Source organism: Stegodyphus dumicola, chromosome 7 (genome assembly GCF_044657685.1).
Source record: "Stegodyphus dumicola isolate Sdum_Otavi_A_Nest chromosome 7, ASM4465768v1".
Classification (NCBI taxonomy): Eukaryota; Metazoa; Arthropoda; class Arachnida; order Araneae; family Eresidae; genus Stegodyphus; species Stegodyphus dumicola.
The window spans coordinates 148,240,099-148,258,691 of NC_140774.1; the positions used below are offsets into that span (position 1 = coordinate 148,240,099).

The 18,593-nt window shown below is 32.7% G+C and overlaps 1 protein-coding gene across 1 annotated transcript in view; it reads right to left on the minus strand.

Annotated features, from left to right (window-relative positions):
- LOC118185857 (cell surface glycoprotein MUC18-like) overlaps nt 1–18,593 on the minus strand; it is a 1,126,921-nt gene that overhangs the window by 301,763 nt on the left and 806,565 nt on the right. The window contains exon 7 of the mRNA XM_085820901.1: nt 12,774–13,061. Coding sequence (XP_085677027.1) covers nt 12,774–13,061 — 288 coding nt within the window. The remainder of the gene's footprint in view (nt 1–12,773; nt 13,062–18,593) is intronic.

Sequence of the window (18,593 nt, forward strand, 5' to 3'; positions counted from 1 at the left end):
GAAGTCGAAGGAGGGAAGGAGAATTCAAACGCGGTGACTCAGTGCAGCTCCTCTCAGCGGGGGTCAAATGGCAGTGCTTTACTGCAAACTTGTACTGTCTTGGCTTGTTCGAAAGGAAACTTTAAACTATGTCGGGTGTTAATGGATAACGGGAGTGAAAGATCTTGGATAACAAAATCTTCGGCAGATGCCCTTAGCCTTAAAACCATTCGAAAGGAAAAATTGTCAGTTTATGCTTTTAGGTCTATGAAAGCCATTAATGGAACCTACAGTGTTGTAAAATTAACATTGAGGAATAGGAACGATCCTAAGAAATATATTGAGATAGAAGCATTAGTTACTGAAATGATTACTGCCGCACCCATTGCATTTCCCAATATAAATATTCAAAATATTTTTGAGCAAAAGGGTTTAAATTTAGCTGAGGCATGCATGGATTCAGATGAAGGTATTCACATTTTAATAGGAGCAGATTATTTTTGGGACGTCATTAAAGAGTCAAAAGTAGAAAAAATAACCAAAACGCTAAACTGTATACAAACTATTTTTGGCCTTACACTCCAGGGCATACAAAATAATTCTGAGGATGAAATTTGGGGAAACATAGTATCGACAAATTATTGCGTTGGCACTGATATGCAGATGCTATGGAATTTAGAATCGTTAGGAATTACAGATTCTAATACGTTATCAATTGCAGATGAGAATTTGATAAAACAATTTGAAGATAATTTGAGGTTTGTAGATGGAAGATACGAAACTTGTTTGTTATGGGGAATAAAGCCAATGGATTTAAAAAATAACTTTTGTCTTGCTAAAAAAAGACTTGAGGATTTAAAAAACAATTTCGAAAATAATGAATGGTTGGCGAATGAATACAAGGACATAATTAAAGATCAGCAAAGTAAAGGAATAATTGAAGAATGTTCTAGGCATGCGAAGGAATATTTCATGCCACATAGAGCAGTTGTGAGAACCGATAAGGATACTACTAAAGTTCACGTGGTTTTCAATTGTAGTTCGAAAGCGAAACTAAATCTCTCTTTGAATGATTATTTAGAGACTGGGCCGAATTTGAATCCTAGTGTACTGGATGTTATTTTAAATTTTAGGAAATTCAAAATTGCATTTTGTGCTGATATAGAGAAAGCATTTTTGATGATTGGAATTTCAGAAGAGGATAGGAAATTTTATAAAATTCTTGTGGTTATCAGAAAATGCAAATGAAGACTACAAAATAATGCGTATGACACGTTTGCCGTTTGGTTGTAAGTCATCGCCATTTATTTTAAGTGCAACAATAAAAAAGCACTTAAAGCAGTACATGAATAATAAACCCGAATGTGTTGAAATGTTGAACTCTTCACTGTATGTAGATGATTTATATTTTGGGGGAAATAGTGTTGAAGAGGCATTTAAGCTGTCTTCTGAAGCTGTGTCGATTTTAAAGGATGCAAGTATGATTTTTCGAAAATTAAAAACTAATTCTGAGAAACTGAGGTCATTGTGGATGCAGAATGGACTTAGCGATGATACTTGTACTTCTGATTGTCAGTTGGAGGTTTTAGGCTTGAACTGGAACCCAGTAAATGATAAATTTTCTATAGATATAGCAAGATTAATGGATAGTTTAAAGAGTTTGAAGAGCACAAAGCGTTATGTCTTGCATGTTGCAGCAATGATTTTTGACCAGTTGGTTTTGCAGCTCCATTTGTAGTTAGGATTAAGTGTTTGCTACAGGAAATTTGGGAACGTGGTATTGGTTGGGATGAGAAATTGCCAGATGACCTTAAAATCAAGTGGACTAGCTGGTGTTCTGAGGTTAAATATCTGAAGGATATTTCAGTTCCGAGAAATTTATTTGTATGTTCTGATAACTTAAATTCAAAAATGGAAATACACGTATTTTGCAATGCGTCTCCTATAGCTTATGGTGTTGTAGCGTATTGTCGTTACTTAAATGATAAGGGTGATATTTCTGTGTCGTTTGTCTTGTCGAAAAGCAGAGTAGCTCCTTTGAAGAAATTGAGGTTGCCATGATTGGAACTAATGGCAGCAGTTATAGGAGCTAGAATAGGAAAGTATCTGGGAGAGGTTTTTAAGGATCTTATTGATAAATTTGTGTATTGGACCGATTCCTTAATTGTCTTGTTTTGGATAAAGGGTTCTGCGAAGCAATGGAAACAGTTTGTCGGTAATAGAGTGGTTGAAAGTACAGGAAAAATCAGATCCCAGGTTTTGGAATCATTGCAGTGGAAGGGAAAATCTTGCTGATTTAATTAGTAGGGGTGTGCCAGTTCAATGTTTGTTGGAAGGTGATCGTTGGTGGTGTGGTATATATTGGCTAAAAGGAAAAGATAGTTTTTCCCACAGCATCCACTGAAGGATATCCCACTGGAAATAGTAGAAACTGAGAGAAAGGGATGCGTTGTGCATACTACTGATGATTAAGAATTTTGTGATTGATGAACTGCTTCATAAATATTCTTCTTGGACAAAACTTTTACGTGTTATAGCTTGGTGTCTCAGATTTATTTCCAATGTGAAACGATCATCAATAACAAGGACAAAACCAAATTTTCTCCAAACTGGAGAGCTAGCCGTAGCACATTCTTGGGTAATCAAGTCTGTGCAAATGCAAGAATTTAGTGAAGAAATCGATCATTTGAAAAAAAGAAAACTGGTGAGTCCTCGCAGTGAACTCAATATATTGAATCCATTCTTAGACGACGAGTGTATTCTAAGAGTGGGAGGACGACTAAGAAATGCTAGCATCGCATAGAATGTAAAATATCCAGTCATTCTGCCTAAATCACACTATATTACAGAACTGATAATACGATATTATAACTATAAATATCTTCACGGAGGAGCACAAATGCTTCATTCAGAAATCAAGCAGAGATATTGGATTATTAATGCACGAGCAGCTATTTGAAAGATCATTCGTAAATGTGTAACATGCTGTCGACACAGAAGTGAGCTGTCATATCAAGCAATGGGCGATCTTCTAGCATCCAGAGTGAATCCCGCAAGAGTTTTTTCGAAATGTGGTGTGGATTTTTCGAGTCCTTTCCAAGTTAAACCGAGGAAAGGGCGCAGTGTTCGGACAGTGAAGATCTACGTTTGTGTTTTCGTATGTTTTAGTACTAAGGCAGTGCATTTACAACAAGTTGGAGACATGACGACAGATTCCTTCATAGCAGCTCTAAAACGATTCATTGCTAGACGTGGAAGACCGGAGGAAATGTATAGTGATTGCGGCACTAATTTTTTAGGTGCCAAGAGACAACTGAAATCATATCGGTGTTTGACTTTTGGCATGAGAGTAGCTAATTTCTGCCTTCGAAAAGCCTAGGAGATACAACAACTTAAGATGCTACTTAAAAGTGAGGGAAGAAGTTCTTTCGACGGCCATTGCATATGCGCATTTCTGTGCAGAATTGTGTGTGCCAATAGTAGCTGGCGTTCATTCCCAATCACATCTGATGTAATTCATTTTTTCATTTTTTGACTTTTAGAATATTTAATATTTAGCGAATTTTTTTAGAACTTTTTATTATGTTACCTCTTTTTCTTTTTTCCCTTTTTAACGAGAAGTAAGTACATACCTTTCTAAGAGACAAATAAAAGCTCTTTTGTACCCTCTAAAATACCCTGGAGTGCAGACTCCGGTATGGGGCAGTCTAGGTTTATGCTATTGCAGCTTATATTTTGTTCCTTTGTTTCCTGATTTTTTTTTTGAGAAGGTTTTAGCTGTAGAAGATTAAGAACAGATACATAATATGAAATAAGGCCTAAAAATTTGTTTATATCACACTTCAAGCTTTGCCAGATGAGACTTTTTTTTTTTTTTAAATTGTGCCGTTTCAGCCTCTCTTAGTGCGATACGCTAACTCCGAAAAGACTGGAGATTGCTTCACAGTGAAATCTGTATGAAATCGTGTGACAATGAATGATGATATTTAATTCAGTAAACATGGAAATTATTTTATTTGATTGCAATTCACTTTTGTTCTTATCTTGAAATATCGTCACGCCTATTTCTAAAAAATAAGGGCGGCTAAAATATTTTAAGAATACTATATTAAATGAGAACAAAAACTGATAATTTTAAGTTTTGGGCGAGCAAATTTAAAAATTAAATTATAATTAATAGTAATAATTTAAATTTTTTTAATGATAATAATAATATGTTAAATTTTAAGCAATTAATTTATTATTTTTATAAAATAAGTTTTAATACTTAAAAAATAAATTGAATAAATTTTAAATAATAAATGTTGAATAACAATGGATAATAATTTATATAGCTGCTGAAATTATGCATGCAAAATTAAAACAAATAACACAGTTATACAGAAAATACAATTATTTATACAACAATAGTTTCAGGGAACTTCTTTTTGCTAATGCTTTGCATGCTTCTTTAATATTTAGCATGTTCGAAATTACGGATATTAACGCTTAACGATGCTTAAACGACTAATAATACGCTTAAACGACTAATAATAATACGCTTAAACGACTTTGACATATAGCAAGATCGACGAACCTCTTCCTTTAAACACCTACTTCCCATTTAATATGTTCCACCTCCCCAAGTGTAATGAAATGGAAAACATAAAAAAGACTAAAATGGCACGATTTTTAATGTTCGCACCCCCAAAATTCTGCAGAAAGTTTCATGTTCCTGCCCATTAATATACACTTTTTTGATGGTAGGATCCCATAATTTTGAAAATATTCCAATACTTGTTGTTCTGTAAAAGCAGGTTCCAAATCGTAATTATTTTGTTTTAAATGCAAGGAGAAAATACAGCAGTAAGACTTAATTTATGTACCTGTTCATAAAAACAAACGTGTATTATCGAGAATCAATCAAAGTTACACCAAACAAAAGCGCAGATCTTATGAGTGTGGTCTTACTTCCTATAACTGACGCCAACTCGCGCTGTTTGATGACGATTTCTCGGTCGACAGGATAACACGTTAAATACCGAAAATTTGATCTCATTAGCAAAAGGTTAGAAGTTCAAATATTTGGAGATTGTTAAAGTAGCGGCTTGCTTGGCCTAAGAGTTAATATAAAAAAAGGAGAAAACTATAATTATTTTTAATTTTTTGGATAAAGTAATTTCACAGGGCCAGCTAGTATGAATAATTAATAACGAATGAAAAGAATTTTCATTTATTGCTTTTATGTCGCTTAGGTTTTCATTAATAACAGAATAAATTTGAAAGAAGACTTAAATATCGTATGCCTTGCTAAACGACAACACACTACCTCTGGTAGATAAAAAATATTTTGGTTCGGGCAGTAATAGCACATTTCTCTTAAATTACTGGGTTTGTTGATTAAATTCGAAGATAAGTACATACAAAGTTTTACCGTAATGTTTTCACATCGCCGAGTTTTCTGATTAAATTTGAAACCAATATTTTACGCTTGGCACAGTGGCAACGTAAAGCTTTTAAACCTTGAGTTTTTAATGAAAAGTTCCTGAAATACGCCAAAATACGAAATAAATTTAAAAAAAAATTATAAAATTCAAAATTCGGACTTCGAGATGCACTTGTTTGAGTGAAGAAATAAGTGTATTCAAAATCCGGTGGCTCTAGACATCACCGTTTTTATATACTGTGAGGAACATTTATATATACAAATAATTCGTTTTACATTATTTAACAATAGTATCCGCTTATGCAACCAGCCATCATGAGAAAGAAAAATATGTTATTTTAATGAGCCCAGCTATTGTAATTTCATAAAAATATTAAATATTTATGATTAGACATCATTTAAATGCATTTTTATTTATATCACTCAAGTAAAAAGTTGGAAAAATTTTCGAAACAGTTATTGCTTTTAAATCCCTTAGTTTGTTATATAATAGTAGACAGATTAAATTTGAAAACTAAATATATTACACTTTACTGAATGACAATACGCTGGCATGTAAAATATATGAGTATTTTATTTCAAGTAGGGACAACACACTGAATTTAAGTAAAAGAGATTATTGATTAAAACCAAGGAGGTTAGAATAGATGGAGTGAGTATGTCATCACAAAGATGAAGCCAAGAAAATGTCAGTAACGTGATATCACGACTCAGCATGGCCGCCATATAGCGTACGGATAAGACTTCGAAACACTTTGTTAAATAAAATTACACTCACTTTGAGAGCAAATAGCAACGTCCGTAGGCTCAGAAAAGTGTCCTTAGGTATATTTTATATAAAATGCCATTGAAACTTTCACTGTCTTCCAGGTTTTACATGTACACATTTGTTACCATTCACGCATTTTTTTCATGTACCTAAATTTTATTAAATTTGAAACGGTTATTTACAATCCTTGTGATTTTTCTATATACTAAGCAGAAAATCGATTATGTTAAGCATTAAAATTAGAACGGGAGACTTATAAACTTTCAATGATGTATTGCTAACGCATAGATAACACCGTTTAAAACGTAAAACAAATCCATCCAGAATTCCGCCTATGACAGCGACTATGATGAGTCGTGACGTCAAACTGGGACGTTTCATGGCTTCATTTCCTTTGCACAGGACATACTGAGAAGGCTTAATCCATTGATTCTAACCTTCTGGATTAAAACGGAAAGATAAGTATCTTACATTTTGCTATGGATTTTTCATTATTTAATTGTAGAAGTAAAAATGATAACAAAAGTAAGTACTTTTTCTATACTTCTTCTCTAGAAACGAAAGAAATGAAAAAAAGATGAAACTGAATCTAAGAGACCTTCAAGAAATAAATAAGCCAAATTAGAAAAAAAATGGACAATCATAGGAGGGGGTGGAGAGTAATGTATTAGGGAAAAAAAGCTATTGGGAAATTTAAATTTAATTTTTGTATTTTATGAAATTTTCACTGAAATAAAAATTGATTTAAAGGAAAATTTTTAAAAAAAATTTAAACCTTTACCGCTACTATCATTATGCACATTAGTGCTTAATTTAGTTAATTGCATATAAAGTCAATGATTCTATGAAACGGAGCTAATTAATTCATTCCTTTATTAATGGAGTTAAGGAAAATCTATTTCTCAGCGGAAAAATAATTTGTTCACTAATTAGTACGTAATGCAAGGTAAAAATGTTTCTAATTTGTTGATTTAATACTGGATTACTGGATTATTCCCTTTGCGGCAACTAGAAATTTGCTTTATTATATGGGAATACAGGTCTTTTTAATTATACCATGATTTTTTATTAAACAGAGGTAATATAAGTTCGATACAAATAAGCCTGTATTAATTAGAGCATTGCAGCATTTTGCTATTTTCGCTCGATAGCCTTCAAAATATTCTCAATCTTTCCTCTACGTTAAATTGCATGTAACTTAATTACTTTTAATCTTCATAAGAAAAGAAAAATGAAACTTCAAAGAATATAAAGTGCGGTTTTGTTTAACAAATGAACACTTAGGCAAATTTTATTCTTTTAACTATAAATTAAAACACCTCCTTTCATCTGCATAAATTACTGTAAGCAAATTCACGCAACAGAAGCGATAAATTTTTCCTCAAAGAACAGGGTTTTTCCTTTTCGTTAATTTATCATTCCATCCCATTCATTTGGAACGATTAATCCTTTCATACTATGTGATGCAAATAGCTAGTTTTACTTTCATTCGCTTTTCTTTATAAAGAATATTCTGGCAACAGAAACTACTTGGCCGTCTAATGGTTTACTTCTAATCCTTTACACTGTCCTTTCGTGCGTGTGATTCTAAATATTTCGGAGAGATTAAATGTGTTTTGTAATGTGTATATTTGTTAATTGTCTTGCTGCCCCAGAATTCCGAGATATTCTTTTGGAAATATATCTCTATGTATAATCTGAACACTTTCACACCCATGTAGAGGTTCTGATATACGCAAAGGCAGTCGGGGATGTGTACAGACCTGGTCTTTAGATAGGCCTCTAGATCTGCTTAAAGATTAAAACTAAGCACATAACAACTCTAGTTTGCCGTTGATTTTTAACTAAACAATTTCGAGACTAAACAATTTGAACGGGTCTTTCTTGTTCATGAGCCAAAACAACCACAACAGCAAAATTTAACGAAACAGGGAAAGGATTCAAATTTTAACATCGCCATAAAAGGATTTGTTAATGTTTATTATACTCTGCCTGAGCTCGAAAATTATCTATCTGCCCGTAGACTCTTACTGATGACAACAAGTTTTGAATTTTAGTTTGTTATTAAACATCACTTTCTTTGCACTTACGCCACATAAAATTCAAAATTTTTAAAAATCCAAAATTTTTAAAATCACCGAATATTTTAAAACATTATAGTTTTAGATTTTCCGGTACAGTCTTTATATTCCCTATATTATTTCTTTAAAAATAATATATGTTGTAATATATGTATAAGGAATGTCTCATATTATTTCTTTAAAAATAATATTTCTTTAAAATAATATTTCTTTAAAAATAATATTTTAAAAATAATATTAATATTTCTTTAAAAATAATATATGGCGATAATCTTTAACGGAATTAATTTCTCGAATATGAAAATAATATCAAACAAGTCAAGCAGTTGTGTACAGACCTGTATCCCGTAGACTAAGAATTACCGTTTCTTCAAAAGATCAGTATGCTGCTATAGAAGGCAAGCATAATCGAATAGCGAATTCCGTAATTGTTACATCGATGTAGCGTCGCTTATTAAGATAATAAAATATATTAGTGGCATGCACAGATTAGTGGCATGCATACTGTACATAAGATAACATACAGTATGCATGCCACTAATCTGTGCTGAAGACTTCACGTGGAGGGACTGCGCGCCGTAGTACCAAGTGTTTGTGCTCTTCTAACCGTCCAGTCCAGACGGGCCAGTGTCGTCAACGTCTCATTTGGACTGTCTCATATTGTCTTTATGTCCCGTTTACGACGATTTCAGATTTGAATTGGAATCAGATGATATACATAAGGGTCTGAAGAGGACGAGGCACAAAGGTTGCAGCATCGTAGTGTGGGCTGAAATTTCAATGGGATATTGCAACTAGGTGCACGTTTTTTAAAGATGGTTCTGTGATGGATCAGTGGCATTGGAATGAAATCCTACACTTAACTCTGCGCTGAAGCAGTTGGTTTTGAATTCCTCGTTGTGGAGGATAGTTCCCGTTTTCTTCGAGCCACATTGTACTTGGAGAGGGCATTTCTCGTATGAAGCGGCCGCCGTGTTCTTCAACCTTAACCTCATTCAAAATCTCCGATATGCTTTCAAGCATACTATATCTGCATATTTACCTCTTGCAGTCAATCTCAGGCACTTGCAAACTGCCCTGAAGAAGTAATGGTCATTTGAGATGGTTGATCACCTCACTGCAAGCACAAGCTGTCGCTGTACATTAGTGTCAAATCTGGGGCGGTCATATACCTTATTGATGCAGGTTTCGTTTGATTTGGTTTAGCTCTCAATATCAATTTATTAACGACCCAGATGCTGCGTCTTCATATAATTTGCGGAAACAAACAACAAATTAAAACAAAGTTTCTATCACCCTGCATAATGTTCGTTTCTTTCACATATAAACACATTTCTACCTTCGTGTGCAATCTAGTGTTAATCAAAGCTTTACTTTTCCATTTTTGGTGATATATCGTCTCCTGTTTAAATTTTACAATCCATTGTATTACACTATAATAAGTTCTTTCATGCCATTCAATTTACAAAAGTTCCGTAGGAACACAGTATCCTGTAAAATGAGCGCTGGTTGTAGATTCAGAATTGTCCAGTTGTACTCAAAATATTACTGATAATAAAATCTAGAGGAACTAGCTAAATTATCATTTATATCTAATCATTCGAATGAGGTAAACCCCGAAAATTACGCTCATTTATTACCAACCTTTTTGTTTACATGAATTACAAATTTCTCTCGTATCGAGCGCTTCTTCAAGTGGGGTTGTATTTTTATGAAGTCATGTAATTAAATTGGGAAAGTAGTGGAAAAAGGCAAAATATCTTTCTACTAAAGGTCCCAAATAAGAGCATTAATCAAAGAATGCCAAGGGGTAGGCGTTGCTACCGTACAGCAGTATTTGTCAAAGGGCTGTATATCTAATTTGTATGTATAGTATTGTATGTATGTACGTAATTAGCATGTATGTAGCTCTATTTATATGTTTCATGTTTGGAGATGGATAGCAACAGCAGTGAACCTCGATATTTATTGTTACTCTGACAGTTTGAGACCCGATTCTGTATTATTTACGACTGTAACATGACCCTTTTTATTATGTAGCCAAAAGCATGCTGGAATGCAAAGACGGGGGATTTCAAAGCTTTCACGGCGAGAAAAATTGATTCTATTATCACATATACAGTGGCAAAATCGCGAATCTATTTTGAAATGCTGTTTTCGCTTTTTTCTATGAAGTACGTAATTATTTTAAAGTAATCCTAACTAAATTTTTCATAAGACCAAACACACGCCAAGCCTTTTTAAATGCATTTTTCTTGAATAAATATATTTATAGATTCGCACTTTGGCGTAGTGCTGAAAATATGAATTCTAAATTTAATTATTTCTAACCACTTAAATTTTAGATATGAAAAGACTAATAATAATTTAATACCCCGTTAAATTAAAGGTCCGAACCTATTACATGAAAAATATATATATAGTACTAGGAAAAAAATGATGACTATTTATGGATAGGAGGGGCAAAAAGTCCCACTAAAATGATTTTTCAAATCTGAAACAATATCTCTGGATATTAATAATGCTTACAATAAAGCTTTTAAATTTAATTAAGGCATATGATTGCCTTAATTAAATTTAAAGCATTAAAGAGTACATGATTTAATTATATTGAATTCACACTGCATTTTTTATTGCCATCTGCTGTGAATGTAATTATGAAATAATGATAAATATTCAAGTATGATATAAATTTTTCAAGAAGTATTTGCATATTAAAGAAATAAGAAATCATATGAACCAAACTAGAAACAGAATAAAATGTAAATAACTGAAGAATAAAAGAAGTTCTTATATTTATTAGTAGATTTCAAAAAATATATTTGAGGAATTTCACTGTGAAACATACAGAGCTTCTAATAAAAACATTCAATTGCAATAAGCATTGAATAATTAATGCAAATAAAGTTATCATTTATATATCATTCATTGCAAATCACTTAATCATTCATAGTTAGGACAAACGTAACTCCTGAAATTTTATTTCTCAGTATTCAACGCAGCGGATATAGAATAAAGCTACACAACGGTGTTTATATTTAAGGTTGTACGAAAAAAGAATTATAAATTGCTGCAACTTCCATTTCATTTTTCATTTGTTACACAGTTTCACAAGCTTGATTTTATAATATGTATTTCAATATTCATCGTCACTGCTAACCTTTAAAAAAAGCGAAATCTTTTTTTTTTTAATAAAATAATAGCACATATCTGAGAGAATAAACTTGCTGTAAAACGACCATTTACGCTTCCAAACGTGTAGGACTTGATTATCTTCGAAAAATGACTCTCAGTGCCAATGTTTAAATATGCTTACAGGAATACTGGCTATTTTCAGAGGTGCTCGTCTTACTGAGATGGTAGCCACGGCAGAGTTTATTGTAGTTCAGAAGCATTAAGTGTTTGTTGAATATAAGCATGAAAGTAATGAGCACATACTTATTAGCACATATAAAAGAATATATATACTAACTGTTTACTAGATTATATGATGACATAATGAGTAAATATTCATTACATTAACAGTATATAACAATTTGCAAAATAAATTTATGCTGAAACAAAAAACTTTTTTTTTTTTTAAGAATTACTATTTTATATTTTTCCATGAGCATAACATACAGGAGCTTTTGTATATTAACTGAATTCATTTATTATAACACTAAATAGATTCGTATGCTATGCTCATGGCAGATGCAAGAGGGGATATGATATGTTTACATTTTATGTATGCATCAGTTTTGTAAATTTCCGTCATGTATTTTCGATAACAAAATAAAATAAATGGAAATAGATGATGTAGAAAATGTGAAATAGGTGGAAGTTATTGAAAAGGAAAAGGCACCTTTCTACATTTTCTCGCTTTTTAATATCTAAATATTTTACCTCTTAAAGCTATTAAATCTAATTTACGTGTACTTTAATGTATATATATTTCTGTTGTTTTATAATTAAGAAATCTATACCTACCAGATATTTTATAGAGTAGACTAATTTAAAAAACTTAATCAGGACCGTATTAACACACGAGTTTAATTGTATATGCTGGCTTGAATCCTGTTATAATACATCGAAAAGTAGGATAAATATTTAACACATGAAAACACGAATGATGCATTCATACCATGAAGAAAATCTACAATTTGAGAAACATAACAAACATGCAATAATTTTTGTATAGCAAATAGGAAGAAAATTAAAAATAAATCTTCAGGCTCTGTCTCTTTTTCTTGCGTAACTGTTCAATATTCTAAGACTATTCATTTTCTCTTTTACTCTAAGTAAAGGTTTTATAACTTTTCTGCAAATATTAAATATTTCAAATTATGTCCTAGTACTCTGATACATATAAAGCACAATAATAACAATATAGTTAAAAATATAAAATACTTTTCAACTTTTCCTATGTCTTGAAATGTTGCCATCATGATCGCCAGAACGTGCACAGAAACACCACTGAGCTAATAGAACGAAGGACAGAGCTCAACTGAAATATGTAATTCTCAAAGCCGACACTTACCTACAGGAACAATGCGATATACGCATGGTTCTTTCTGTCTACCTATGCTATTCGTACCCGAGCACTGCAGCACTCCATACCCAAGCATGGCACGTGGCGTGTATTGGACAGTGCTGATGCGTCCCTCTGCCGTAAAGTCGTGCAAGTCCATGCTATCTAATGTATTGTTGAGTGTCCATCTAAAGCGGATGTCAGCAGGATCTGCGTCAACTTCACATGTAATGTTCACAGTCTCGTGTCGAGCAACTCCTAGCACAATTCCTGGTTTTGTCTTGCAGATTGGAGCAACTGTTGGAACAAAATAGAATATAATTACAACCAAATCACAATGTAAAACTGATCTAATTTTTGAAATAGCGATTTAGGCTACAAATAATATGTTGCATATGGCTAATTAAATCAAAAAGTGCTCCTTGTCATCTAATTAAGTATCTTGCTTCAGCTACTTAAGCAACCTTCCTCGAGCAGCATTAATGAATCCCATAACAGATGACTAGTGTACCAGATACACTTACTTGGTTAAATGACGTGTTGATATGTAAAGAAAACTATTTCACTGCTTTTATTTGTGTAGCAGAATAGAGTAATATGTGTAGTAAGAAGATATAATGGTGGAATCAACTTGATGGCATTCGTTTCCTTCTTACTGTCATCTAAAACTTAAACCATCCGTAAACAATGTTAAAATATACAATATCTAGACTTCACGGAGACAAAAGTAGTGAAATTATTTAGAAAAAGTAATGAATAAAAATTTCTAAAAATAACATTATCACTGAGTGGAATTTCGTGGAACATGATAGATCAGCCTCATCAAAGCATCATGATAAATGCTGTTATTTTGTTTGCAAAAAACCTTATCTGTAGCATGGTGATTAAAGCAAATTGACTATAGTTATGAATCTAGTTTAAAACAGTGAAACGCTTCAGCTCCGTATCAGGTAATGTTATTTCGATTACAAAGTGATAGAATTAAGTCACCAAGCATTTATAACACTGCATGCAATTTTGAAGAGTACTAAAAATAAGTGTTGTTGCATTTTTGTGACAACTTTTAAGTTGTCTTTACTTTTTATCCAATTACAAAAATTCACAAAGTTTTCATGCTAATTTAATTTCTATATGCATATAACGAAGGAAACAGAGATTCAGATTTCTTATCATCAAAGCGATATTAAAGGTTATTGCATAAATTAAACAAAGGAGTAATATATTCCTGAATCACACTTTTTAACTGGAAGATTTCAGACCATATGCTATGTATCCGTAATTACATAAAATAACGATTCATACCTTATTATTTGGTGATTCAATACCTTCCTTATTGGCGAAGGTATGAATACATTCCTTATTGGCTGTAAATAAACTAAAAACAATTGGTATAAATTTTATTTTAGCAGAAGCAGTTAAGTGTTAGCGGTTTAGACAATATCGTCTTCTTCGATTCCAAGTAAGCGATGGAAAAGGATCACACACGAAAGACGAGATTGAACGATTTTCTACAACTTGCTAACAGTTAATCACAAAGTCCTCTATAAGGAAGTCAAAAAAAGAAGGAAAAAAATCAAGCAATTGTTAGTTTCCTATACGTCAGTTTTACTTGCAAGTTATTCATTTTTAAGCTGCCTCCTTTGTTACATTTTTCTGGAATGTACACTGGTGAACAAAATTAAGAGATGGAAAACGTTTTCCCATATTTCTAATAAAATACCACACAAAACCTTGACAGTTATTTGCATTTCTGTGGGCCCCGCTACGCCAGCAGGAGGCATAAAAATCCGCATACAGCTGCTCAACTCATTCCGCTCTGCAACATAGTAATGGTTTTTATTATCTGTCTTGAATAATCTTGCTGTTTTTTAGATAAAATGAGTACGTGTCATCGCTTAGACGAAGGTTAACGATGGAGAATCGTGGGTAGACTTGAGGCAGGGCAGTCCCAAGCTGAGGAGAACTAGTAGATGTAACACCAAGTGTCATCGCTAATTTGTGGAATCAGTTTAAAAACAGCTGGACAGTGTCCAGAAGACAGGACAAGGTTGCCCGAGAGCCATAGTAAGCAATGACGACTGGTATTTAGACTTTCAGCCAGGTGCCAGAGGACGTCTATAGCGACACAATTGCCTTGTGAACGCACTACTGCCGCAGAAACATCCTTTTCAAGGAAGGCAGTCGCCAGAAAGAAGCCTCAATGAGAGAGGAGTGCATGCTGGAAAGTTCACTATTTGTATCCCACTCACTTTCTCCCACAAAAGAGAGCGTTTACAATGGTGCGTGCAAGACAAACAATGGACACAGGTTTAGTGGGCTAACATTTTCTTCATGTATGAGTCCAGATTTAGTCTATAACCTGATTCTCAACGATTATTGATACGGAGGAAAGATGGAACCCGATATCATCCCAGCAACATCATAGAAAGAGACCATTATGGTGGTGGAGGAGTGATGGTCTGGATAGGGATCATGCAAAATACCCGCACACTGTTCTATGTGTTTGACACTGGTTCTGTGAATGTCCAGAGGTACAAGAAGGCGGTACCAGAGCGCTATATGCGACTTTTCAGGGGTGCTGTTGGCTGCGCAACAGCACCCCTGAAATTTTTATGAACTACAATGCATGACCATATAGGGTCCACCTGGTTGATGATTATCTTGAAAAACGAGGATATTCACCGAATGGATTGGCCAACAAAATCTCCTGACTTTAATCCTATTGAACATGCTTGGGATGCTGTTGGGAAGACTACTGCGATATGCCAACTGCCACACAGAACCATTCAGAGTTAAAAACTGCTCTGGTGGTTGAGGAGTAGGTGCGACTGGTGGAGGTGTGGGTGCGACTCTTCTCACATGCGCTCTTGAACTGTCTTATTAACAGCATGGCTTTTCGTCTGTCTGTCAGAGATGACTACATACCATATTAGCCACAATTTCACTGTCATCTTTTAACCTCAAGTTTGGACAACATTGGACTCTTGGCCATGACTTATGTTAATGAAGGCATTTTCGTTGTTGTTTTGCATACGTTATTGCCATACAGTAAGCTATATCCATACGTAATTTAATTTATTTACATCAAGTATTTCTCGATGTATTTGAGAAAAGTATTCCATCTCTTAATTTTGTCCATCAGTGTATTATCGTGTGTTATTAAGATAAATTTTTATATCATGTTGAGATGTTTGGCCTGTACCTGAATAAACACAAATAAGCTTAAACAATTCTAATAACCTCATCTTCCTTACACAAAAGATGAGGTTGTTTAGCAACATCAATAAATTCCCATGTGATTAAGTCCAAATATCATGTCAATCATTGGCAATCAAATCAATAAACTGATGGAAATTTGCTGCTGATATAGCTAAATATTCTAAATCTAAACTATGCTAGAATTTAAAAATAAAGATATCATTTTATTAAGCATACCCGAATAAAATCAATATTGAATGTTATGACTTAATTTATAATATTGAGCAGCACATAATTTCAGTTCAGTTACATGGTTTAACTCAAGACTATTGTCTGTCTGAAGGAAAAAATATTAAATATCATCAGCTTTATTTTGTTGAGACAGATAATTTCTAATTAAAGACAGAAAATATTTCGAAAATTCTGGAATGCTTCCGAACATGAAAAACCGTTAAAGAATGTTGTTTTTTATAACTCGCGGAATTCAGTAAATCAATTAAATACATATAAGTTTTATCTTTTAATATTCTTTTAATGTATTGATGCGAAAGATTTAGTTCATTTATTTGCATCATTTTACAAAATGATGTTATTGATGCATGAAAGGTTTGTGGTCATACACAGAAATCTGTAAATAACCAGTAACGAAAATCTCAAGTTTCAGCACCAAGAAGAGATGTCCTTCCAACAAATTTAATAAAAAGTGTACTTTAAGAATCTGTGATGCATTCAGCATATTTAAAATCTCACAAATTTAGTAGCATAAATATTTAACCTAGTTTTTGGAAATAATAATAATAATAATATATAAAAAAAAAAAAAAAAAAAAAAAAAAAAAAAAAAAAAAAAACCTGAGTTATTTGTTGTTAAAGCATTTTTCTGTGTTGTTTCTGAAATGTTTTAAGCAAACGTATAACAGCATAGGACCGTTCAGATCATATGCGAAATTTTATTAACACTGCGCAAAAAAAAATGGGACAGTTCTATATCTCCCGTTCTATTGGGCCGATTGACAAAATTCAAATTGCGTTCTTCATGTCTCGAAAGCGCGACTTAGGATATATATTAGATTTATATATGCTCTATTCTAACATAGTTATTCTGACACGAAATCAGACTTTTTTTGGTTTCATTTTCATATTGTAGCCCACCAGCGGCCGAGCGGTAAAGTCGCTGAACACTGGTAGTTCGGTCCGAGGTTCGAATCCCGCGAACGGACTGGCTGCATGGGCGTTTTCGTGGTTTTCCCCAAGTGTAACGCGTATACGAGCCAATTTCCATTAGAAAGTCCTCCACGAAGGCATTCCTTCCCTTAGGCAGAAAGCCCTAGTGTGCTTTGCCGTAATCTCAATAAACCCAACCATTTTTATATTAATAGTTCATAGTTCGAATTCTTCTTATATTGAAAGGGAAATATTTTAATTTTTTAAAAGTATAGATAGCTTTTTGGGTAGGATACGAACTGCGCAAAATTTAATTGAAGACCCCCTTTCTTATCTAATCCACGAAGAGAGCGACATTTTCCTGTTCCCCCTTTCTAAGAGCTTGAATTCCCAAGAAGATGGGTGCTACAAAAAAGTCATTTATCACCATCAATGGGACATTTTATTGAGATTACAAAACTTTACTTTAGTTTTTAGTTTATTTTAGTTTATCAGATATAGTAAAAATTGTGCATATAAAACACATATTAATTTAAAATCTGGCGTGTGCTAAAGTAAAAATGAATTTCTTTTATACCCATTTTAAAGTTTTATGATGCTTAGAAGAATAATGAGCCAGATTTTGTTTTTATTCTCTATAAGAATTAAAAACTTTCCAAGTTGTAGATTTTAGCTGATATATATATATATATATATATATATGTATCAGCTAAAATATATATCAGTTTTGAATATTAAAATTGACAGATTAATGACATACATAAAACTGATACATAATCAACATATAAAATATCGGATTTGTAGCGCACCTTAAATATGTTTTCTGGTCTAGATAAATATAATCAAATCTTCTTAGATAGCAGAATGACTTTAACTTTCAAATTTACCAATCTAGGTAAACAGTTCTAATCAAAAAAATTCTCTTTATTAAACCTAAAAATTGGATTTCTGAAGTGGTTCTAAATTCACGCTAATATTATTGCAATATATGCCTTATTAAATTTTCCATTTTAATCACTGAAGTTATTTTAAAATTATTTAACTTAAAATTCCATATTTTAATATTGGAAACGTTTAAATATTTATTCTGTTTTCCAGTTGCTGTACCTGATGAAATTTGGCATACATTAATTTTTAATACACATTTAATTAGTAAATTCATAATTATGAGCATCTGCAGAATTTTCATAAAGAACAGGAAAAATTCGAACTCCCTTATATTCATATCTTGGGATTGTCAGTTCCCTTTTAATGCATTCCTTTTTCACATACTGCTGCAGTGTATTCAAGTTTTAATGTATGTAGAGTTTATATATTTTGCATTGTATTTATGCCAGTTTATATTTAAATGATAATTTTTATAAATTCTTGCATCATAACTCTAGTTAACAGATGATGCTTCTAACACCTTAACTCGATTATTAATTGATTCTAGGTTAACTCGGTATCTGTGATTGATACCTCGGTG